General features: G+C 36.5%; 2 protein-coding genes across 3 annotated transcripts; both read left to right on the forward strand.

Annotated features, from left to right (window-relative positions):
• The first annotated feature begins 314 nt into the window (after window positions 1-314).
• On the forward strand, window positions 315-17,947 carry srp72 (signal recognition particle 72). 2 transcript variants are annotated; one of them, XM_088918017.1, is made up of 19 exons: window positions 315-456; window positions 1,779-1,899; window positions 2,136-2,262; window positions 2,977-3,120; window positions 3,581-3,692; window positions 4,431-4,462; window positions 5,463-5,587; window positions 5,785-5,842; window positions 5,959-6,090; window positions 6,501-6,629; window positions 7,130-7,202; window positions 8,505-8,569; window positions 10,091-10,186; window positions 10,473-10,576; window positions 11,643-11,720; window positions 14,787-14,924; window positions 15,071-15,108; window positions 15,635-15,794; window positions 16,893-17,947. In XM_088918017.1, the coding sequence occupies exons 1-19, from the start codon at window positions 336-338 to the stop codon at window positions 17,059-17,061; spliced, it is 2,022 nt and encodes a 673-aa protein (XP_088774143.1). In that variant the 5' UTR covers window positions 315-335; the 3' UTR covers window positions 17,062-17,947. The 2 variants fall into 2 exon arrangements, with proteins under 2 accessions (XP_088774143.1, XP_088774144.1); XM_088918018.1 differs by having other exon boundaries at window positions 318-456; window positions 2,139-2,262.
• An 832-nt stretch (window positions 17,948-18,779) lies between these two features.
• Window positions 18,780-24,549, forward strand: arl9 (ARF like GTPase 9). Its single transcript, XM_088918019.1, has 4 exons — window positions 18,780-19,246; window positions 22,758-22,926; window positions 23,453-23,628; window positions 23,997-24,549. Exons 1-4 carry the CDS (start codon window positions 19,097-19,099, stop codon window positions 24,174-24,176), a joined length of 675 nt encoding a protein of 224 aa, XP_088774145.1. The 5' UTR covers window positions 18,780-19,096; the 3' UTR covers window positions 24,177-24,549.
• The last annotated feature ends 299 nt before the right edge of the window (window positions 24,550-24,848 follow it).

Here is a 24,848-nt window from a genome sequence, read left to right on the forward strand (position 1 = left end):
CATGATTCACGACTCGAGCAATTTACATTTTAAGCGTTGTTAATCATCAGTGGCTTTTTACTGCACCTTTCTGGATGGACCCAGCATGATATCGTTATATGAACTGACAGACCCATTTCAAAGGATATACCTTATATTTCACACGCGTCGTCGTTTTTGTTTGAGTACAACAAGTTTATTCCATGTTATATAAAAGGGAAAAATAACATTTGCTATTATTATAAACCTTTCAGCAAATGTGGCAGTGAGAACTACAGTATCCAACGAGATTGATTCTACACGTAACATTTAACCCGGAAACGATAGTGCCGTTTGTTCCGTGATCGTTCTGCTGAATGTGCAGTTTGCAAGGGAAGATGGCGAGTGGTGGAGTTTCTGTAGCTACGCTTTGGACAGAAGTTAATCGCTATGGACAGAATGGGGATTATACTCGAGCTCTGAAGTCCGTCAATAAAAGTAATGGATTTATTATGTTTTATTAAATATTGCTTACGCGATTACAGAATAGACAGGGTTACTAGACCCGCTAATGAATGCGAAACGCGTTCAGTGGCAATGTGTTTCCTTTTTATAGTAAACGTGGAATGTGAAAATAAAAAAAAGTTTAATATATGTAAGATAATAGGATACACCATTATAATGTATAATGCATAATGTATAGTAATAATGTTGTACATGGAAGTATACTTTAATTTTAATATTCTAAGTTTAGGTGTCTTGTGGCTGTGGTAGTAATGGTTACGTGTCCCAGTTTGTCGAATTCTCACATTAGGGTATTTTGTTTTCTATATGGAATATTAATGCATTATAGACTTTTTGTTCCTTTAATTGCTCTGTGTTGTCACCACGTTTTTTGTGTGTCCGTTAATGTTGACGTAGTTTTATGTTCACGTAAGGGTTTGTATTGTTAAAACGTTATGAATTAGGTGTATCCCAGAATATCTGGAGATAACAGCCTATAATAATAGAAGTAATATTAATAGAAATAAGTAATAGAAATCGAACATTTTAAACGTTAGAAAACGTGAGAGTGTTGTTAATTAGAAAAATTCGCTCAGGGAAAAAATGTTCCTGAAGAAGAAACGTGACAATAACAGGGTGCAATATAATGAAGAGTATTTTGTTGAGACTGATGCTGCATTTGTCATCGAAATTGTATTGATATTTGTAATTGCAAGATTGCTTCTATTTGTTTTTGTACAGAGCTCTTTGGCCTAATAAATGTTCTAATAATAACCAGACTAGGGTATACATCAAGAAAAATGTAAAACAAAGAATATTTCTATTAACTGTATCTCAAGAAATGTGAGCCAATTTGGGAAGTTAGTAATAATGGTAAATAACACCTGGAACTAAACAAACCATGTGGTCTAAATTTCACCGTTAGCAACATACGGTAATGCCTGGGCAATGTGCCTGTAGTGAACCAAGACTAAGGGTGTCTGTTTCGATTGACTTGACCATTACCACATTCATTATTATTCTACGCTAAGTAAAGTACTTGTTAGCATGTCACTTGTAATTACCAAGAGAACGTTTTCTGTTTGACCTTGTATTAAATTATTAAGCAAAAGAGAAATACAATTTTTTGTGTGTGCAATTTGTGTAGGCACTATTACAATTACGTAGAATTGTAAGGTTGGGGATACATTAATTTCAGCAGATTTGATCTGTGTGTGTGTGTGTGTTTTTACAGTATTTGTTAAGTTAAAATAATCTGTGTCTACAGTGAATCTTCCTATGCTTAAATTCTAATATTCCTTTCTTTCTCTGAATAGTTCTTCAGGAATGTAAAGATGACATCACTGCTCTGCATTGTAAAGTTGTATGCCTTATTCAGAATGGGAGCTTTAAGGAAGCCCTGAATGTTATTCATACTCACACAAAAGTGCTTGGCAGGTGATGTAACCTTAATATCATTACAGATCCTCATTGCAGCTCGATTAGCATTCTGTACTAATGAACATTTCATGCCCTTCTTTCTAATGTACTGTACATTATATTGCATTATACGTTGAATGACTTCAAATTCTAGAAACTGACACCAAACTCTTGAAAATAATATTTCATAGCCATCAAACTTCCAAATATCTTAATATTTCATAGTGTCTTTGTTGTTCGTGTTTTTTTTTCAGCAGTGATGTGATTGCTTTTGAAAAAGCTTACTGTGAGTACAGGCTGAACAGGGTAGAGAATGCCTTGAAGACAATTGAAAGTGCGACCCAGCAGAGTGATAAACTGAAGGAACTCTATGGCCAAGTGGTAACTGTTCTAATCTTTATAAGCGCAAAGCTCAGAATTCACTGAGCTGCTGATACTAGTCATGATGTTCAGAACTGCTATGCTATTAGCAAGGGAACATGCCTCCTAGTTTGTTCTGTATTAGTATGGTTCATACTTGTCAATAAAATCTCAGATGATAGTCTTTAATTCTTATGCTGAGGCAGATCAGTCATATACTGCAACAGAGACTACACTTGAGCTTGCTTTGTTAAAATCTGGTTAAGATGAAACTGCACAGGGTAACATAAATATGTGGATGCACATACAGTATAATTTGTGAGTAGTTGGTAATTACAACACTAAGTTTTTAGATCAGTAGGTGGCACTCTAGATGAATACTTTTCTACTTTTTTGCATTACAGAATAGATGTTATATGGCAATTATAATCAATCAGAAATTCTTCATTCTCTCTTCACCAGAGTTTTCTTATATAGATGTTATCACTTAAGAAATATACCATATATCTGTAATCTAGTGTTAGTTCTGCTGTCCATACAGAGCAAGTGTGTATTAATCAACATTGTCAGAGAACCTTTATTGTTGATGCACCTGCCTTACTGGGTGTATTTGGGTAACTTTAAGATGAACATTTTTCTGTTGCAAAATAGTTCTCGAAGGTGACCATGTACCCTTGAAAGTCAAATGTAGCTCCTAAAATCTTTCAGATGTTGAAATGGTATGGATTTGCTCAGTTATACAGATTAGAGCGCTATAGCGAATGCGTAGCTGTCTACAAGGACCTGATCAGAAACTCTCAGGATGAGTATGAGGAGGAGAGGAAAACCAACCTGTCTGCTGTGGTCGCAGCTCTCAGCAGCTGGGAGAAATCCCCACCTGTAAGTTCAATTTTTAAATATGTGAAGATACCCTTTCAGTTATGTATTTTTTGTATTTTCTATAGAATGGAATTCCTGTGAATTTGGAACTGTAGTAAAATTAGCTCACTGCTCTTAATTCTTGAACCTGTATGGTGGGAAATGAGCACCTGTCTAGGCACTCCTCCAAGGTGTTTGCTGTCTGTTTCACATGTTGCCACCTCTAAAATGCTTTGCAGTAGTGTTAGCATGGTGTGGAAAAATGATTCCTCTCTTTCTTCAAAAACTTCAAGCTTACAATATTGCAGTAGGTCCTAGAGGTCACTGATGGAAAAACAAGCCAAGTACATCCTATGCTACATAAGCCCAAGTTTCCTTCACTAAGACAAGGCTAGTCTACAGAATAGTTTTGGCTAAAACTATTGCACATTTTAATTTAAAAAAGCTGTTACCATGCGTTTCAAACAACTTGTTTTGTCAGGAGGACCTTGGCCTTCCAGAAACCACCTACGAACTCTGTTACAATTCTGCTTGTACTCTCATTGGTCAAGGGGATCTCACAGAAGCAATGAACAAGCTCAGAGCAGCTGAAGGTAAGATGAGAGGAAGCGATGTGCATGGATCTACTTTATCCAGTGGATAGCAATACAGGATATACAATACAGTATATAAAACCAAAGTGACCATAAGAATATCGCTGCAGGATTACTATATTGTTAGGTAGATGCACATAAAATACATTTCTGTAGTAATTCTTTCTGCATTCTTTATTTTAAATGAAAAATGGGTAGCAAGCTGAGATGGCAAATGTTACATACATTTCGTAATGTCACTGAGTTGCTGTGAAAGTGAATGCTTTTTATATCACAATTTATATCACAATACAGATGTTTCACTGTAAGCTTAAGTGTTGCATAAATTAGCATTTCACACTTGCTTGCTTCAAACATTATGATAATACAAAATGTTTATGAATTCTTATATGCTGTCTAGGTTGCAACTTTATCCATCACAAATTCTGAATTTGTCAATCACAATTACAGTGCTTCAACCATATTATATACTGCACTCTTATAGGTGCGCTATAACATGGATTAAAAAATTAAACAAAAACTGTTTTACTGATTAAAAATTAGTCATTTGTGTCCATCAATTAAGACACTTGTAGCTTCATTGTCTATTTCTTTATGTGCTTATAATAAATTCACTGTTTTGGAATGCTATAGTACAGGTTTGAGAGGGGAAGATCTGAGTATTCATGCAGTTCGCTTTTCTTTTTAAATTGTGAGCATCACTGAAATCTAAAACGGCTTGTTTTTTGTGTTTTCTAGAATTGTGTCGACAGTCTTTGTCTGAGGATTCTGTAAGTATATTTTTAACTGGTTCTTTCTGTTTTGTCTATTTTTCTTACTTTGGGGGCTTTTAAACAAGTTGCACTTTTATTGCCAGAATAAATCATTTTGGCAATGAGTGATTTACCTGGAAAAAGTCGGAACTACACCCTGACGATTGGATGTTCAGGCCCAAGTTGCTGTTTACTCACTGTGGCTTGCAGACTCTAGTGGATATTAGGATTGGCTAGGAAGCCTTGTCTTTCAGTATCATATGTGTGAACTGTAAAGTTCAGCATGCTCTTAGAGAGAATACCTTTATCAGCCAAGTCTTAAATATATCACTGTGTATATTTAAATGTTTGACTCGTAACAGAAAATTCAGAATTAAGACAGATACAGCATCTGAAAATTAAAATTTATATCACTTACAGTAGTGGTAATTGCATAGATTTGTATACTAGTATGCATATTTATTTGCATTTCTAGAGGAAAATATTATATCTTGTACTGCTAAACCATTCTATGATAGTATTCGTCTTTGAAACCCAGTTCTAAACTCATTAACCCAGTCTCAACAAACTAAATAAAACCTTCTACTTTTTAAGTATTCTAGCTGTACTAAGGGTAAGTATCCAGCTGTTTTTAACGCTATCGTGTATCTAATTTGTTCACCATACTGACTAAGACTACCTCTCCAGGTGGACCAAACATTCACAGTATCCAAATGTTATGTGCGAATGAGCCCTCTCTTCTCACTGGTACAGTGTTGTAGAAGTATTTTATCTTCAAAACAGAAGTATATAAAAATCTTCTGTTCTGTTACTTGTTCTGTTTTAATAAAATGTTAAAGCTAAATATGTAGTCATTGTGTTATGCATATGTTCTGCAACTTGAAAAGCAAAGAGGTCTGTCTGCAGAATAGTTTTTATTTAGTAAACACAATGTGCTTTTTTGCTAAATATACTGTTTTGATATGTTGATTCTTAAGCAGTTTGATGCTATCTTTTCCACTTTGATGTTCATCAACAGGACATGACAGAAGAAGACATTAATTCTGAGTTGGCTGTGATCCATTCACAAATGGCTTACATCATGCAGTTACAGGGGCGAACTGAAGATGCATTGCAGCTGTACAATCAAGTCATCAAATTAAAGTAAGTCTTTGTGAAATCCACAGCTACATGCAAACCTATATAAAAAGGATTCACATTCTGAGATGACCTTAATGAGATTTCAGTTTCAATGTTGGGAATTATAATAAAATCTGTATTAATGAGTAGTTTAATTTAAAATACAATACATTTTGTTTGTCAAAGACACTTATTTCATTCCAAGCTTGTTGTTTTTATAGGCCAGCAGATGTGGGATTGCTGGCTGTAACTGCCAACAACATCATTACAATTAATAAGGTAAATGTTTTTTCATTTCAATGATGACATTCGTATTTCTGATCTATTAGTGACGGCAGTAAAATTACTCAAATCAGAATTACTGCATGTAACTTACATTTTTTTTTTTTATGCAGGACCAAAATGTGTTTGACTCCAAGAAGAAAGTGAAACTGACGAATGCAGAAGGAGTTGAGCACAAGCTGGCAACAAAACAGCTGCAGGCTATTGAACTCAATAAGGCTTTACTAGCCATGTACACCAATCAGGTATTTTGCAATGCACATCTTGCTGACTGACATTGCCAAAACTGAAATTAAGAGATTGAAAACCAGTATTATACATGTTCTAATTTTTTTAAAAAAAACTTCTTTAACTTACATCTGTAGCATACTGCTCTAGATCCTGTTCTCTTTTTCACATAATCTCTCAGGAGGTTCTTTTTAATTTATCGCATTAATAGTTTCAGTATTAACGGCGGATGTCTATAATACTGTGGTTTAAATGTTTTGGCATGTTATCACTCTCATGTTATGACTGTTCAGGTATAGGTAAAGTCTTATTCACTTCAGTGGTGTTACAATGGAATATTCTACTGACGAATATGCTGATGGTAATTTTGATAATTTTGACAACATATTTAGCATTAACATTTTTAATTTTGATTTTCTTAATGTAGGCAGATCAATGCCGTAAACTTTCTTCAAGTTTACAGGCCCAGAACCCAGGGCACCCACGGCCGGTGCTAATTCAAGTGGCTCAGCTCTGCAGAGAGAAACAGCATTCAAAAGCAATAGAACTGCTACAGGTACATTTTGGTTTTATTAGAGCACCAGTGCGAAGTAATGGTTAGTGCAATTAAAAGTAGAAGGTTGGGTGGTGCCCCAAGTATCCTTGAACCAAGGTGGTTGAAATCAGTAAAATGTGCAGCTGTGTAAAAGGGAATATGTGTGATTTGCTGTGAATCATGTGTCAGTTAGATGTAGTTTTTATTCTATTAAACACAAGGACACGTGTTATCGAACTATATTACTGGGACCTTGACCTGTTCATTTGCATTGTCTTTTTCCTCAATTATAGCACAGTCAAAGCGTAATGCTTCACAGGATAAAAATGTTGTGATCCTGTCATCTGCTTATCTATAAATGCAGGTGTAAATAAAGGCATATAAGATTTCTGTGAGCATTGCTGTTTTATTAATGTACCAGGAGGCATTATAACTCAACAAATCAGTGGTAAACCCAGTAGTAATTGCATTTTTAATTCCTTTCGGTATATATTGATTATATATTTATTTTTCTCATTTAGCGTTTCTCAGAACAGTACCCTGAAAGTGCTTCAGAAATCAAACTAACAATGGCGCAGCTGTATCTGATTCAAGGTAGCCCGTCTGCTTGAAAGTCACTAAGAAACCCAGTTTTATTTCTATCAGTGCACATTAGTTGTTTGAAGAGTACACAAATCATACTAATTATACTTACATAATTATACTTTTGAAGCAATGTGCTGACTATATTTGCATGAATCAGTTTCCCTGGGAATAAGTTTGCTAATTTGAGATAATTTAGCAGTGAAGAAATGACCCATGACCAGTTTATAAATTAGACACTTGTGAAAAAATTCCATTGATTCAACTGTATTATTACCGTGGAATTATTTTTAATTGTCCATTAACTGGAATGCTTGTCTTCCAAATCAACTTGAAAAACTACGTAAAAGAGGTTATTGTTTCACTTAGCTTTACTCCTGTTAAAACACACCTGATTACCAATAAACAGAAGCTACTACTGATTGTGGTAAATATTCTTTAAATCAAGTACAGTAGACCCTTGCTTTAACAGACTGGATTAAATGGATGGACTGTTGTCTGCAAAAGAAACATCTGTGGTATTGAATTGCAAACAGCATCCATTATGGTGGTCAAACACATGACATTTAATTTTAAATGCACTGATGGATGGCTTTAGTCATTTTGTAAATGTAACTGTACTGTGAATAAAAGATCCTATGACGAAGCTTTGAGTGCACCTACTGAAGAGATGGAGCAGGTCCAATAAAAATTTAATAAATTCATGATTAAGACGTCATATTATCCCAACTGTACAATGCCAGTAAGACTTGGCCGTTTGCTCTCAGGACATAAAATTAGCAAGGAAAGGACCTCAGAATTACTGTGTGCAAATACTGATGGCTTATACAGATTGACACCCTTAGCTGTCGGCAAATTGTGGACACCAAGGATCCTCAAGGCTATAATGAACTAGCATCCAGTAGTCTATTGCCATTCCAAAAAAAGCTTGGTTTACTTCTGAAATTATTTTAGCTAAAAATTCTCCTTAGTAATTTAATGGAAAGCTGGCAATAACTAACACCCTTTTCATCTATTAGTTTAGTAAAATAAAAATAAAGTGTACTTCAATACAATGGTGTGTTAATATAAACAGTATAGGACAGTAATATATTAATTCACAGTGCTGTCATGTATTTACATAACAAGAAAGCATATGTATATAGTACACATTTCATGTAACAGCGTGTTTGGGGGCTGAAAAACCATCAATGGTTATTTAATGGACAACTCTTCCCACCTATTAGTCCCTTATCTCAAGAAGTTACTGTAATTGCTATTAACTCGCATCACATCAGGGGTTTTCTTAACTATTTTACTTTTGTCACCCTAAAGGTCATGTTACTAAAGCCTGTGATATTTTGCGATCAATAGAGGAAATTAAATACAAGCAAGGCATGGTAAGTATTTTGATTATATAACTATGAAATTCTTATTTTTTTATATATTAATCAAGAATACGAGAACATTTCAGCAGTGATGTCAAAATGTCACATTAAAAGATGTACATTGCAGTAAAGAGGGATACTTAAGACAATTGTTTCAAATTTTTATATAGTTTTTTTTTGCCCATTGATGCGTTGATTGATTTGTTGCCTTGGATTTGGAGGGCATAGCCAAATTTCATCCATTTAATCTTAAAGAGGTCACTGGTCATTATAGTTCATAAACAAGTTGAGTATTATACCTTGTAAGTACATATTTTTATATACATTTCTGATTTAAGATTTAAAATATACTAGTTTGTAAAAAATAACAATTTATTTCGAAATTGTGATTCGGGCAATGGTGGTCACAATCACATGATCGCTTTCAGTTGCCAGGGTTCCAGATAGCATTGCAAACTGCTTTTAAGGTTGCACCTTTTTAGGGTGATGATTGGAAGTCATCTGGTATAGGATGTGTTCCTTATTGGAGAGTTACTCTAGCCCTATCAGTGGATTAATGACAGGTGACCTCCAGCTTGATTCTGAATCCCCACCTTGAGGTAAAGAGGGTGCCTACCTCTTTACCTCAAGAGGAGATACCATGGAGATAAAGACTGAGAGGTTCTCCACATCTGGAGGTGTCAGGATGAGCCCAGTTTATGGTGGCCTAGTTAGTGTTAGAGAGCACAGACACTCTGCTTACAGTCCTTTCTCTGCAGAATTCCTATGAATCTAAATCAAAGGAGTTCAACAGTACTAGGTTTTTTTCAGTTCATTGCAACAGAAAGATGCTTATACTTAATATTAACATAATTATAGCCTTGTTGCTGTACTGCATATTAAAGACAGCCGCGTAGGTATTTGTCTGGCTTACACAGTTATGTTATTAAACAATACAGATGTCAATATCTATAATATAACAATTTTATGTTGCTAATGTGGTACAATAAAGGGGAAAAATTCCCATTGCACCAGTGCCTAACAGCGACATCGGTGGCAGTCCGGAGTTTGCAGTGTCGAATTACACCTCTGAGAGGTGGGCAAATCCTAGGAACACATTCACAGGCCATTGTTCTCTTTGTGCAGCAAAGTAGTGGTGGTACTTGAAAATCTGAGCAGATAAACAACTGATAATTTCAAAATCATTATTATTTGGAATTATTTCCAAATAATGATGATTTCTAAACTGGCTGGGTTAACAAAAAATTTAATTGTACCTGAACGTCTTTGGTGATTCTTAAGTCTCCTTCAAACGTTTATTATGTTCTCTTGTTATTGATTTGAAAATGACAAATTGTTTGCTGGGGCATGTTGTGTTGTGTAAGGCTATACTATTGTCCATTAGAGGTGGAAACAAATATTTTTGTGATGTAGTATATAGATAACAGTAAAGTGTTTTCTAGTGTAAAATATTAAATTTTCCACTCTACATTGTGGGAATTGCTTTGTGTTGAGTTCCATATCAACTATTGTTTGATAACTTTTCTTTTATAGATTTCAGCATTGGTTACCATGTACACTCACGAAGAAGACCTAGATAGCGCCATTGATGTCTTTGGCCAAGCTATTCAGTACTACCAGAAGCAACAGGTATGTTGCCTCATTATAAATGGTATATAGTAATTATGTTGTAGATACAAACATCATTTTATGAGGATAAATTAGATGCATATTCAATTTTCAAATTAGCACTAAAGTATCAAAAAAGATAATCTTCCATATTTTACTGAAGCATAGATGTAATGCTTTTGTTAGATTTCATTGGTTAAAATTAAATGCCTTATTACAATATCTGTCCCAGTAAGTATTTAATACTGGTTTCTGCAGAATCTGCCAAGAAGATGAAACAATATTTTTTCTTTATCATCCTTTTCAGCCTGGTTCATCTGCTCATTTAGCACTTGTACGAGAAGCAGCAAACTTTAAGTTGAAATATGGAAGGAAGAAAGAGGCTATAAGTGATCTGGAACAGCTGTGGAAGTATGTGTACTTTAGTCATTTTGCTTCTTTTGGTGTGTGAATGCCGTTTGTTTTCTGTATTTTATTTCAGTAAGCCTTAAAAAACATTCTTTCTAGTTTAGCTCAGGGTTCACCATATGGGTTTATAGGCCACTCGAATTCACCTGTTTTTAAAGATTGAGAACACTTGAAAGATATTGGTTTATTATGCAGGTAATTTGTCCAATTAAGGAAATTCTGGTTCCTGATGCATGAAATTTCTGTTCCAAATGACTTTTAGATTACATTGTTAAACAAATGACTAGCAATTGATCACAGATTATTCCATGATTGAATGATTAAATATAAAAACTGCTGTTTTGGGGCTTTCCAGGAGTAGGTCTGGTAATGCGTAGATTAGGTGACATAAATCCTAAATTTAAGGGTGTTATGCTGCATTTTTTGTTTTATCAAATTCTGCTCAAAGTGGCAGTTGTTTTGTCTGTTTTGTTTAATGTTTAACAAATCAACCCCACAGTTTTTAATCATAAGTATTACATTTTATATAGGGATATATTCAACTAATCATAGTAGGAAAGAGTATTGCATCCACTGTTATATACATGGGTTGCTTGGGTCTCCTATAAAGTTGCCAGCAGGTCTAGCCATGTGGAGCTTAAACTAAAGAAATTTCAGAAGCTAAGTAAGGTCGGATCTTGTTTGTACTTGGATCGTAGATATCAAAAATCAAGTTGGAGCAGGTGCTAGTAAATGAAGAGACCACTCTTCCTCAGGACCTGAAAATTCCAAATGAATGCCCTTGTGTGGTCACAGGGGCCACTATGCAGTGGGATGTTTAATGTTTCAGATGAGATGTTCAGTATTACACAGTACTTTTCATAAGAGCAGCCATTTTACAAGAATTCCCCCTGTCTAAGATTTTTTCTTGCTCATACCGAACCCTGCAATCTGACCTGAGGAATATGTGGCTTCCAAGTTTAATGAAGGTTGTTCTCCAATTTCCCCCAAAGGTGAAGCAATAAACAGTAGTCCTTTTTTGATGTTGTTTGCAAAGTCCTTCTTTAACCTGTAAACTATTTTTTTCCAGGCAGAACAAGAATGATATACATACATTGGCACAGCTTATCTCTGCTTATTCATTGGTGGATCAAGAAAAAGCAAAATCGTATCCTTTATTCCAAAATATTGGTGTCCTTAAGAAATGGTTGGATTACATCTTGCGATTAGACAGGCTACATGGCCTAATGGCTTCCCCTCATTTGTAACTGTTCTTATGGCCGTTCCACCCCATAGGGAACTGCTGCTATTGTGGTGGCAGATCATTCAGATGTAAACTGAATTAATGTAAATCTTTCAGAATAACTGACATAGGTAATGCAAAGTTTCATTTACTGTACATGAACATTTGTAGAGGTCTGCAGAAAGGACAGATTTGATTTAGTTTTTCTTGCGGCTGCAACTTTAAATGCAGGAAAGGCATTTGTACGGTATTAAAGCATAAGACCCCCAAACCATTTCTTTTGAAATGACACCTTCTTTACCGCTGTGTTCTCTCTAAACTGCGCACATGCAAGGCTGCTCAGTAACTTTGAAGGTTCTTGTCACAAAACATACTAGGCTATGCAGAGTATTAAGGAAGTAACAGCTTCACAAATGATTGTTTTGAACTAATAATTTCAGTGAAATTAATCGATTCAAGATTCCCCAGGAGATTTGGTAATTTAATTCCCTATACCTTTAAGCTCAGTGAGGCAAAATGAACATCTTTAAAACTAAATGTATAGAGCCTTCATATTAATGTTGTGCATGGGTTTAAGGGCTACTTGTGCAGAATGTATTTTGCTGGTTATTTCAGATGGCTGTATTAATTTCCAGATTATATCGAATTTGTAATAAAACATTTTTAAGATGGGTGTACCTACTTAAAGATAAATGCATAATTTTCTTCAGCTGTTGATAGATATGCCCCAGAGTAGTGTAGTGTTTCATAGCCGTTCAGGGACGCCAAATATGTAATCATAGTGGCTCTCTGAAGGCACCAGTTCTGTAGGGTTTGGGCATTTACTGAGACAATTATCAATTGTAGCAGTAAATCACAAAGTTGATTCTTTTGATGGCTTTAGAATCCAACCACGCGACATAACTCAAACAACGCGCACACACAGGTACTAATACACGAGGATAAATTTATTAATACATAGAATATGCATATAAACCTAACAGATCTTATCGAGAGGGTTATCAGAATACAAAAGGTATATATTCAATCAGTTACGAAGTGTTACACATCAAGAGGACATACGTTCAGTATATCATTCATTAAGACCGTTTCGTAAATGAACTTGGTTATAACTTCTACATTAGATACTCAAAACAAGTACATAACTCTTAGGAATTAAATTGATATCAACTGGTTGGGATAACAATTGAATTCTCGAGCTGTAATGCATTGAAGTTGAATACTCATCCAATTTCTGGGGATTCAGATCTCCTGCGGGCACAAAGAAACAGTTGCAGGCTGTTGCTGTCCAATCCGCGCTCTCTGGCTCCGTGCCAGGCTGTGCTGTGCGGCTTGCGACGGTGCGCTGCTGATGCTCACTGACCGGCTAGTTAGTGTTGGCTTTAACTAGCAAAGTTTGTGCACAGGAGAAAAGATGACTGTGGATCCCAGCAAGTCAGGAAGAGGACCGGTTCGTTCCTGATGAAGAGCTAGTTCTGAATAGTGATTCAGCTGTCCACAGTTCTGACCTGTCCACGAGGCCTGCTGCTGGTTACTCTCTGGCAACCTCCACTCTAGACTCTTAGAACAAAGGAAAGTTCTGGCACTCGGACACACTGGCCGTTCCGTGGTTGTCCGGGCTGAGTCTCGGGATGGTCAGGAGGCGCGCTGCGAGAATGTCCTGCCCTTGGGAGCCTTCTGCTCCTGGGCCGTCCTGCCCTGGAATTCTCCTTTGAATTCCCTTTAGAACAGTCCACAGAATCCTCTCCAGAATCTTACTGAATCTCCCGAATCTGAATCTTGTTGAATCTGAATCTTGTTGAATCTCCAGGCCTGTGTTGCCTGTTTTTACCTGGAGGAACTTCAGCTTGTTGATTTGCTGAAAGTTCCATGGGCATCAGAGTCCCACGTGGGTTACTCAGCCCTACCAGTCCCTGATTGGTTGATCAAGGTGAGATATGAGTCACTTAGTCCTGACACTTAGTAATGCAGTCCAGATGTCCATCCGGCACTCCCTAGACTGATAGGCGCCAGTGGATGACCATTGATCATGATAGCCAGACTTAGCTAAGTGCATCCCCCTTTGGGAGCTGTCCTAGGAAACCTTAAATCATCTTGCATGAATAGTTTCTCTGTGGCTGCACCACAGAGATGAACAGAGAAATGGGGCCTCATTTGGGAAGCTCAGAAACACTTAATTCTGCCTTATTATTAAGCCTCGCCGCTACAGTAGGTAAATACAATTTGATGCCATGCTGCTGTTTTATTATTCCACTGTTAATTTCACATATATCTTTGTTTAAAAAAAGAATTTGAAATTGTGTATTAATATTTTCACATTAGTTTTGTTGAATTTTCTAAAAAAAGTCTGTCATAATACTATTTTGCTACATAATCAACTACTGTAACAGTCATGATTATTCAGTAAAATAACATGAGTGTACTTTGGTAATATTTGAACTTATCTGGCTGCCCTGAACCCTGCAAACATCCACGATATGTAACAAATGGGCTCAACAACTAATGTGTCTACTTTTAATATTTCCTGTGGATTTTAATTTAGATTCTCAGATAACATAATCCTCATTTAAGTAATTATTTATCTTAATGTGGTATTCAGTGGTGTTGTAATATTCAGCCTAAATGTGCTATAAGGGAAATACTGCAATGAAAAAAACAAATATGCCGGAAGCCCAATATGTGATAATTGTAACTTCCATGCAAACGTAACAGTATTAATTGAATTTACATAGCTAGTTCATAGCAAACGTATGTGATGTGAAAGAATAAGTGTTAAGCTCTTACAAATTAAATTAAACTAGGTTTACAGTATGTCACACTTTTCGGTAAAGTTTTTTAGATACATTTGAACATGGAACTATTTAAAACGTTTAGCACACCCTCAAGCTGCTCACAGCTTTGATGTTTGTGCTCATGAAACACTCCAGTTTGCCGTGAGTTAAACTAGATGGCACATTTCTTGTGTGATCCTCCCTTAACAGCATTCCTCAGCCTCAGTAAACACCTCCCATCCCCAGACACCATGTCTTTTAATGTGGACGTGGATGAGCTGGAGAACTCGCATGGAGCCACTTATATTAGAAAGAAGGCTGCAAAGGTGACTGGGGATAATCTGCCCAAAGAACAAGGGTAAGATTGAATTTATCTCCCCTACAGCATATGCAACTGCAATTAAACTAGCAATTTGATTACATTGCAGTTTTTGAAGTGCATTTTATGTCATAAGAATACAAAATAATTAATATGAGACTTACAATTAAATATTTGTTCCACAGGCAAGGGGATATGAAGAAAAAAAAGAAGAAAAAGAAGGGTAAGTGATTTTATAAGCACCCAGTCTCTGTCAATATACATCATTATATGAAGCTTAAAAAGTTACAAAATGTTCCATTAGGGTCCACATGTTGCTCATTGATTAAAAAATCTTAACTGGGAGTTCACTAACATCTCTAAATGGATTTAATATTGTAAAGAACAATATATACTGTATTTAATCACACAGTTTTTCAGCAGAGCTAATAGCTATAGGCAGACAGCAGTAACGTCTGGACTGAGCACTGTCCAAGTAGAGCAGAGAGGTTTACTTGCGAAAGAATGTAGCAGAAGGCTTCCTTGTTGTATGGGGTGCTTTAGCGGAATGTAACAAAAAGACGATGCAGAGTACATTGTTTTGTGAGCAGTTACAGGGATTTCTTGAAGGCTGCTATGACTGTCTAATGGATAAAACCTTATTAGTTATTAAAGAACTCCTAGCGGGCCAGATTCAGACATTTATAACCTCTGATTTATTTAGATCACTGTTTGAAACATAACATCGTGTTTACTTTTAACATCTTCAGGTAAAATGCCAAAGAACTATGACCCCAAAGTTGCTCCTGACCCAGAGCGTTGGCTGCCAATGAGAGAACGCTCCTACTACCGTGGCAGGAAGAAGGGCAAGAAGAAGGAGCAAGTGGGCAAAGGAACACAGGGGGCAACATCTGGAGGCCTGGCTGAACTGTGAGTATTCAAATACCCTCTTTAAAAACCTGCTGTTTCCTTTAGTAATTTTTTTTTCAGCATAAATATCCATAGGTGGTCATATTTCAGATAAAAAATACAGGATGTATTTATCATACAATGTGCATCTTTAGATCCATAAACATGATCTGCATTACTGCTCAGATATAATTTGCATGGAATTTTCAAACTTCAGCTAAGGATTAAAGTTGCGGACTTGTTTCAGGTTGAACTGGTGTTGGAGGCACCAGTCTAGGATGTACAAGATCCCATAAGTGGCAAACAGTGAAGCCAAACTTGATAGTTTTTGAAGAAGAATACCTGCAGCTCTCCGTTACTGCTGTGTTTTGTAAAATACATAGCTTTCAGTATCAAAACAGTGAAAATTAGTTTAAATTATATTGTGTAAATATAAACATTTGTCTTCAGCAGAATTTTCAAAAGCTTTAAAAAAGTCTATAAGTCTCATCTCATAATGGCACTATTTGAAGGAGAGCATAACAGAAGTAGTGCAAAGTGCACTTTTATATTCATATCAGTAAAAATATAACTAGAAGAGAAAAGAGATCGAGGTTACCCCTGATAGCTGAAACCCAATATGTTCAATCATTCAGATGGTGATATAATCAGAGGAACCCATCGTTCCCATATACGAATGTTACTTTTGGTGCTTTAGGCATAAGACAAAGTTTGGTTTGCTCTCAACAATAAAATATATTGTTTCATGTGGGGAAAAAAACATGTGCACTATAGCACAGATTAGGTCAGTTTGAATGTCAAGGTATTTTCTAAGGCATTGTTTTCTGCATATAATTAAAATCAGGAAATGACTGAGAAATGAGAAAATCTGACCTTTCGACTTGTCAAAGGTGTGTGACTGTAAGTGCATGGCTGCTGACTTCAGGCTTAGGAAAATATAGGAGAATGCTCTGAGCATAGGGGATATGACATCCCACCCAAAATAGTAATTAGCTACTATTTGTTTTAGTTGTGAGCATTTGGTAGTTTATGTAAAGCAAGTGCACTTTTGTACATGTAGTTAAATCAAAGTTGGAAAAAATGGTTATTAACATAAAATAATGATCCTGTTTTCCTCAGGGATGCTAGTAAATCTGCAAGCAGCCCCCCCACCTCACCAAGGCCTGGTTCTGGTGCTACTTCAGGCTCTTCGACCAACATGGTTCCCCCCAGACAGCAGAAGCCAGCCGCGTCTGGAGCCACTAGGAAGAAACCGCAGCAGAAGAAGAAGAAAGGGAAGAACTGGTAGTGCCTGGATGTGCTGTACGGTGCCAGCAGATGCACCACAATAAATTTCAGTCAAGGATCTGATTAACTGTCAATCACGAGCTGTCCGTATATATTTTTTAATTTAACCATGATGTAACTTGGGGTTTTGATAGAGAAGATGGATCAGGGTTAATTTTTAAAAATAATAATGCAAGACCCTTAGTTTTGCCCCCACCCCATCTCTCACCTCTATTTTTAAGTTGGGTAAGTCTGAAGGAACATGTTTTCAGAACCAGCCTGTGCATTAAGAATGACCAACAAGGAATTTTTTTCTGAGCAAAGCTCATGTGTTCTTCAACATCCTATAAGCAGATTTTTTTTAAAGATCTAATTCACATGGAAATTACTAGGTTGTTTGCTTTTATTGGGAAAGGTAGCTACCAAATTCACTGCTGCTGGCTGCTATAAAACCAAAATGAAAAAGTTGAACGGTAATGTAGAACACATTTTCAGCAACTTTAAACTTCCAATACAAGTTTCTGTAATTTAACACATGGCACGAATTGTGTGTTTGCTAAAATCATTGTTATAGCGTGGTTCATTTTAACCACCAAGTCCTTGTTTGATTCCTTACAGACCTTATTAAGGTTTTTGTTATACACTCTGGATATCCATGGTAAATGTATTAAATTCTGGACGATGTAAAATTCTGTCTGTTACTGTCCTATTATTTATTAGGAAGCAGTGTGGAGTAGTGGTTTTGGGGTCTGGACTACAGGGTCAAAAGTTGTACTCCTGAAGAATGAACTTCACTCCCATTGCTCCAGTAAATACCCTGTTGTATAGAGGGTTCTCCAGGGTGTTGCTGTAAATGAGTTTGTTCACAATTGACTTACCAGGCAAAATAAAGGAATATAAAATACTGGGTAAGCTTTCAGTCTTCTTAAATGGTGGTGATTCCATGTATACAGTAAATCTTCTTGATTATAACGATTATGTAATATTTGTCAAAAAAGACCACAAATCCCAGAGTAACATTTAAGGAACATTCAAATCCTTTGTTTTTACACTATCCTGATGTAACTTTGACTGGCTTGTTTTTTCTGAGAACGATGGCTTTTTTGCCTGTGTTGGATTCTGTCTGGGGAGCACCTTCTGTGCAGAGTTTGTATGTTTTCTTCTCTTCATGCATGCATGGCTTTTCATCCCATCTCCTAAAGGCATGCTGGCTAGGTGAAATTGCCCCTTTCTCTCTGTGTGATGGATTGGCATCTTGTCCAAGGCATGAGCAGTTAGGCACCTTCAACACCTACTTTGCCACTCCGTGTTTCCAGGGCAGGGTCTAGGTTGTTGAAAGTTGAGATCCTCACCTCATAAAATTGAGTTAACGCCCCTGGACAGCTGATGGATCTGTAAGAAATTTGGTGAAGATTGCACTGTAGATGCAATCGATATTAAACTGTAGCTTGGATCGTTTAAACTCGTTCAGACTTCTAGTTTATTTATGATTTAAATGTTTTGAATATAGGCTGAAATATAAGTATAGATTGAACTGCGATAGTTTTTTTTTTAGAAAGGAACCACGTCTTAATCGTTCATTTTTTTCCTTGCTAAATGTTAAGGCCAGAGCGAGGAAAGCACCTCACAGTATTTCCCGAACAAAGCTTCAAGAATTAGGCTGGGCAACACGTTGTAATCCTCGTGTGACGTCAGGAAGGTCAGATGGTTGGTTTGAGCTGTGCTGGTCATTCAGCTTGAGAGACTTTCTGTGGAGGATTTACTCTGTCCTGTTACGTTGTACGTAGTTCGAACGCGATACGTTTCAGGAACTGAATCAACACGCTTTTAACTTTTAAACGCGCAGACCTGCTAAGGCACAGAAGTTTGTTCTCCACTGTTAACGCTGCACCTCCGGTTTTGCTAGATGGTAGTCGGATATCACGGTTTGATGCGGTTGTCGATATTTACAAGCACGTTTATACTAACAAACTATGCACAGCATTACTGATTACTGATAGTAACGCTTTTATCACGATTTATAAAAAAAAAAAATTCAGGCGGTCTAGTACAGTAATATGCCTGGTTTCAGAGAGGCTGGTCTGTTGGGTGCTGCATTTGCAGCTACTGGGGGAGTTGCTTACGTCTTCTGGAGGTACTTGTCTTCGAGAGAAAAAGAAGAAAAAGTGAAGGCTGGAACTGTGGGTGAGCAACCGCTATTCACAGAGGTAACACGTATGTTTTTGTTTGTTAATTTAATACACTCCACCCCCTTAAAATCCCCTTGGGTCTGCCTGAAGACATAAACCTGTTGTTTTTAGATGATGTTAGAGGAGACAGAGCCGTGGATAGTTACTTTTTAAATCGCAAAATAACGCTTATGTAGATAAAATGTAATTGTGATAGTGCATAGGTTATTAAAGAAATCCTAATTTATTGTGGCTAAATTTGATTTAGCTATCGTCTGCATTTATTCAGCGTCGATTAATATTAAATGTGTAATGCTTTTAGTGGTATGTCAATTGAAATTACTGTGGAAGTTTGCTTCTGTTTAACTAATTTTCCGATGCATTGTGTATCCGTGTATGTAGCATTGAAAGACGTTGAAAGCGGGTCCCCTTTTGATTTCAACTTCCGCTAAAATCTATCCTTATCGGTCAGTTTATAATGTAATACCGTGGATTTGTTTTCGGGTCAATATAGTGTTTTTCAATCATTATAAAAGTAATTATAAATCAACAGATAGTGCAAACAGAGTTCTCGCCGACAGAATGTTTCATGATGTGTTTCAGTGTAACAACGCATTGTGGGTGTTGTAGTTCTACCTCGTCAAACCGTTGTAGCTACTGAAATGTTGCTGTTTTTTGTTTAAACCTTAAAGTTTTCTAGAGGCATTATATACAGTATATATGTTAGGCATATAGTTTGCATCATCCCTTCCCAGAAAAGGGCCCATTTGTCTTGCTTATCATGAGAACAATGTCTTTGTACCATTGATATGTTGTGGGGTGGACTAACTCAGCACCCTGTTTTGTTTTCTGAGGCCATTTGTAACCTGTCAAGATGCTAGCCAAATACAGTCCATCACCCTCTGGCCAAGAATAAGGACACCACACTAAACTTGATACACAAACATGTTCTCTCTTCATAATCTTTTCCATCGTCACACAATTCCACTGGATCTGAAATGCTAGGTTGCAAAAATCTTGTACATCACTCAGCTGTTGTATAAAAATCATTCTACCAGAGGGGCCCAGGGTTTGCCAATGTTCATTGGAGCAACAGAATGAGATCAAGAACTCAGATACATTTGCCAGCAGGAGAGCCAGATTATCCAATTATCTGTCAAGTTGCTACATCACTTGTATTGACTAATGTCAACCTCATTGGAGTGACATCGATCAAGTCCTGGGACTTCAGGTTCTGAGGGGACATGGCCACATTCCCGTTAAACAACCTCCTAATGCTGCTTGTGTAACAGTGGCTTTTTTGACAGGTGTGAATGCCACAGCTATGCATGTATGTGCCTTATGACTTGAGCCCCATGGAACCTGTAGGATGAGCTGGGACAAATGTGTGAAATCTGGGGCTCAGATATCAGCAAACACATTTATTTATCCCATAAGACAGCATCTGGTCCCAATCTTGTATATGTAATTTGTACTCCCTCCAAGGGTGGGTACACATGGTAGTAGCCTATTTTTTTCACAGTAGTTCCCCTGTGATGACAAATGTTGATTAGCATTAATCTGTTTTTTTTTCTCTTCAATAAAATTAGTGCACTTGCTTCAAAAAATTACTACATTTCTGATGGTACCTTTATGGGTTTGCTGCAGTTTCAAGTTTATTCTTACTATTGTATATATTTCTAGAAATGTAAACGATATTTTTTTTTACATATTCAGTATTTTATAAGTTTCAGCTGACATTTATTTGAACTGCATAATAATGTCCTTATCCTTGAGAAATGCAACAGTTACACTACAGGACAGTAATTAAATTTCTATTAGCATCAGAACAAACTGTGAAGATTTGTCTTCGCTTACAATACCATTGTAGGTTGTCACAACAGAAGAAGTATGGAGCTTCTGATATTATGGATATAAAAATTCTAGTATAGTATAGAGTCTATACTGTAAAAAAGGTGCCGTCCTTTGGATGAGATAAAACCGAGGTCCTAAATCTCAGTGGTCATTAAAAATCCCAGAGCATTTTTCAAAAAGAATAGATATGTTACCCTGGTGTCCTGGTCAAATTTCCCACTGGCCTTTACCAATCATGGCCTCATAATAATCCCCATCTATGAATTGGCTTCATTACTCTGTTCTCCTCCCCACTGATAGCTGATGAGCTGTGAGCATACTGGCACACTTATATCGATATCGATTCTGAGATATTCTGGTACAATGCCTGTGGCAGCTTTTCCACTTTGTCAGGGTGTGATTTGATTGACTTCCTCTTAGAGGCTGCATCCCTCCTTCAGAATTCCAGAGACTGGTACACTCTGTGCCACGATGCATAAAGGCTGAACCGGTTGCGCATGGTTGCCATTAAGTGATTTTACGTTGGTGTTTCAAGTCATTCATATATTATTTTTGTTTGTAGCCTTGACCATACTGTATCAACTTCTTGAAATCAAAATTTAACTTTTATGCCTTCTCTATCCAAGCCCTGAGACATGAACGTTATCAGGAATTTGGTAACATTTAGTTATATTTCATGCTTTCCTTTGTGCCTTCTGATTCATATCAATAGACCCATCTTTTGTCATGTCACTGTGCATGCAAGAAATGTATTGCTCTATATTTAAAATAGGTTGACAAAGTGGTGCCTCTCTGTCTGTGTGTTTTATGGTCCTTGTTGAGCTTTTGTGAGACCCTTTGGCATTATTCTTCCATTGTACAGTTCTCCAGAAATGCCACTACATCTGAACTTTAGCTGACACTGCCTATGTGGGATAAATCTCTTCATGCTTTAAAATATGTAGGTGACAGTCTCATTTCATATAAAAGAAATTGAACATTGAGCTTTAGAAATAATCAGTAAAGTAGCATTAATTATTGAAACAACCTTGTATATAGGATTTACTGCTTGCGTTTATGACTTGGACACTAATTCTAAATGGCTGTTTGTCTTTTTGGAAAATTTAATCTGCTCTTGTGAGGCTAGGACAGCCTATTCACTGTTTTATATTTTTTATTTTTTTTGGCACTTGAAATTAATTTAAATGGTGCCAACTGTCTACCATGTAGGCTTTGTGGGAGGAAGATAAAGGAATGACCAGTCATCAGTAGAATTCAAATGTAATGGTTAGGGATACTTTAAAAGCCAGCGGAAGCTGCAGTCAGACATGACTAGTTGTGTGTGCATACATACAGTTTGATAATACCTTAAATATGTGAGCTACATTCTTAATGACTTCTGTTAATGCGTGTAGTAGTTAAAATAATTCAAATTCCTGCTGCGGTCCTAGCAGCTGCACAAAGGAGCAGCTTAAGATATCTGAAAATGACTAATGTGTACCGAGATGTGGATTTGTTGATATCAGTAACTAGTTCATTTTTATGTGTGCTGTACTTGTTTGACTATTTTTCTTTAAATGTATACATAGGTCTACCTATTGGTATACTGAGCAGATACTCTTGAAGAAATTAATTTTATGTATCATAGCAGAAGGTTATTTAGTGCATGTTCATTGACCATACAGTTTCATTTGATTGAAGTTAATGTGTTTTGTAGGTTAAATCTGCAAGCAAACAGGTGCTAGTACTGGGTTTGGACGGGGCTGGGAAGACCAGTGTTCTCCACTGCCTGGCCACTGGAACTGTGAAGAATAGTGCTTCTCCCACAGAAGGCTTCAATGCTGTTTGTATCAATAAAGAAGACACCCGGATTGAATTTATAGAAAGTAAGATAACCAACGGGGCTTAGGATTTTTGTATTTTATACAAATTACAGTAACACAAAGTTAACGTAACATGAAATGTTGTTTGTGTGAATGTGAGCAGCATGAATATACACCCATTCTACAACATCACAACTACAAAGAAATTTCATAACTTAAATGGACCTAAGCCTCAAACTTAGGCTGATTAGTTTGTAATTAGCTGATTTACCTTTTGTCCCAGTTTTGTCTTGTTTTTTTTAAATAATTTCATACAAACCTTTCTTTTGTTTTGTGAATAATGTCCCTCTTTCCAGTGCACAACAAGATAGGTGCATGTTTTTTAAAGAATTCTGATTCCAGAATTACTCTCATTAATGTCACATCTTCATGTGGTTTTCTAAAAAAATCAACAATCCCATTTTGTTAAAAAACATGCATTTCTAAATCTGTATTATCTTGTAAATCTGTTTTTATATTAAGTAAAGTTTTGAAGGATAAAATGTTAACTAGGTTTCATGTAATGTCTCTTGAATGTCTCTTCCTGAAGTTGGAGGCAGTGAGTCACTGAGGACGTACTGGAACATGTACCTCTGTAAGGCCCAAGTGCTAGTCTATGTAGTTGATGCTGCTGACCCTGATCGTTTCCCTTTGGCCAAAAAGCACCTCCATGAGCTGATCAGAAAGGACTCCTACCTCCCTTTGGTGGTGTTGGGCAATAAACAGGTGGGTGACAGTCTAGAATGAGTGAAAGTTGCCATCTTGAGCAGTGGCCATTAACAGATAAATTGAAAACGGTTTTAAAATGATTTCCAGTCTGACTTGGGTAGCCCCTCAACATGCTAGATTAAATCCACATTGCCAGTTTCCCTGCATAAGAGAAGATAAGCAAATAAACAGAATTAAAAAGTACATACACATACAACAGAATTTTAACTATATGAAGAGTGTTATTCTGTCAGTTGGAGAAAATGTAATTATACTTACCCAACCGGTGCAGCTTGGTGAAGAAAACATTGAAGGAAAATGGCTTGGAAGTCGCAGAGTCGAGTCTGTTATATAATGTCATGTAATTCTTGTTTTGTGCTTTGTAGGATCTACAGGGGGCCTGCAGCATTATGGAGCTGCACGACGCTTTATCATTGGATGAAGTGGGGGATGAACGAAAGCTGTATATCATTGGCACACATGTGAGAAAGAGTGACTCTGAGGTCCCATCCAGTGTCCAGGATGCACGAGAGCTAATAACTCAGCTAGTGACAGAAAGAAGATAAGACATTTTTTAACACTGTGCCATGAGGAAAGAATGTTTGATATTTTTATGAGGTGTATTTATCAACACTCTTTAAGAGCTGGTTAACAGTCGGCTGTATTTGAGCTTTAAAAGTTACAGTATGAAAAGAACTTGCAAAATATACACTTTTTGTGCTGGGGATCTACATCTGCTTTTATATTGTCTTTACAAAAATTATGTTAGGTTACTTCACCATTTTTAGAAGTTATGTTTTCTTTTTTCTGCTTAAGGACAGGTTGTTTTTAAATTGACTTATTCTTATGAAAAGTGTCATTACAATAACACAAAAGTTGTTGCAAAACTGTATGAATATAATTCTAAGAACATCTGGGAAAAATAAAGTTTTTGAAAAGATTTTGATGTTTCAGTTCATGTAAGTGCTTAAAAAATTATATTACAATCTAACTGGTTGGTATAGCACTCACGTGAAAATAATCAAATATTAAATTCATACAGGTAAAGATCTGTAATATTTTTAAAATTCACCACAGTTTATTTCCAAATGTAATTCATTATTTAAAACCTGTCACCTGAAGAGATAAAACAATGTTAATATCACTACCTATATGAGGGACATACAGGACGCATAAAATATTCTGCTTAACTAATCTTTGTTGTGGACGTTGGCAATGGTACTCGAGAGGAGCACATC

The sequence above is a fragment of the Atractosteus spatula genome, chromosome 1 (genome assembly GCF_055471065.1).
Source record: "Atractosteus spatula isolate fAtrSpa1 chromosome 1, fAtrSpa1.hap1, whole genome shotgun sequence".
Lineage (NCBI taxonomy): Eukaryota > Metazoa > Chordata > Actinopteri > Semionotiformes > Lepisosteidae > Atractosteus > Atractosteus spatula.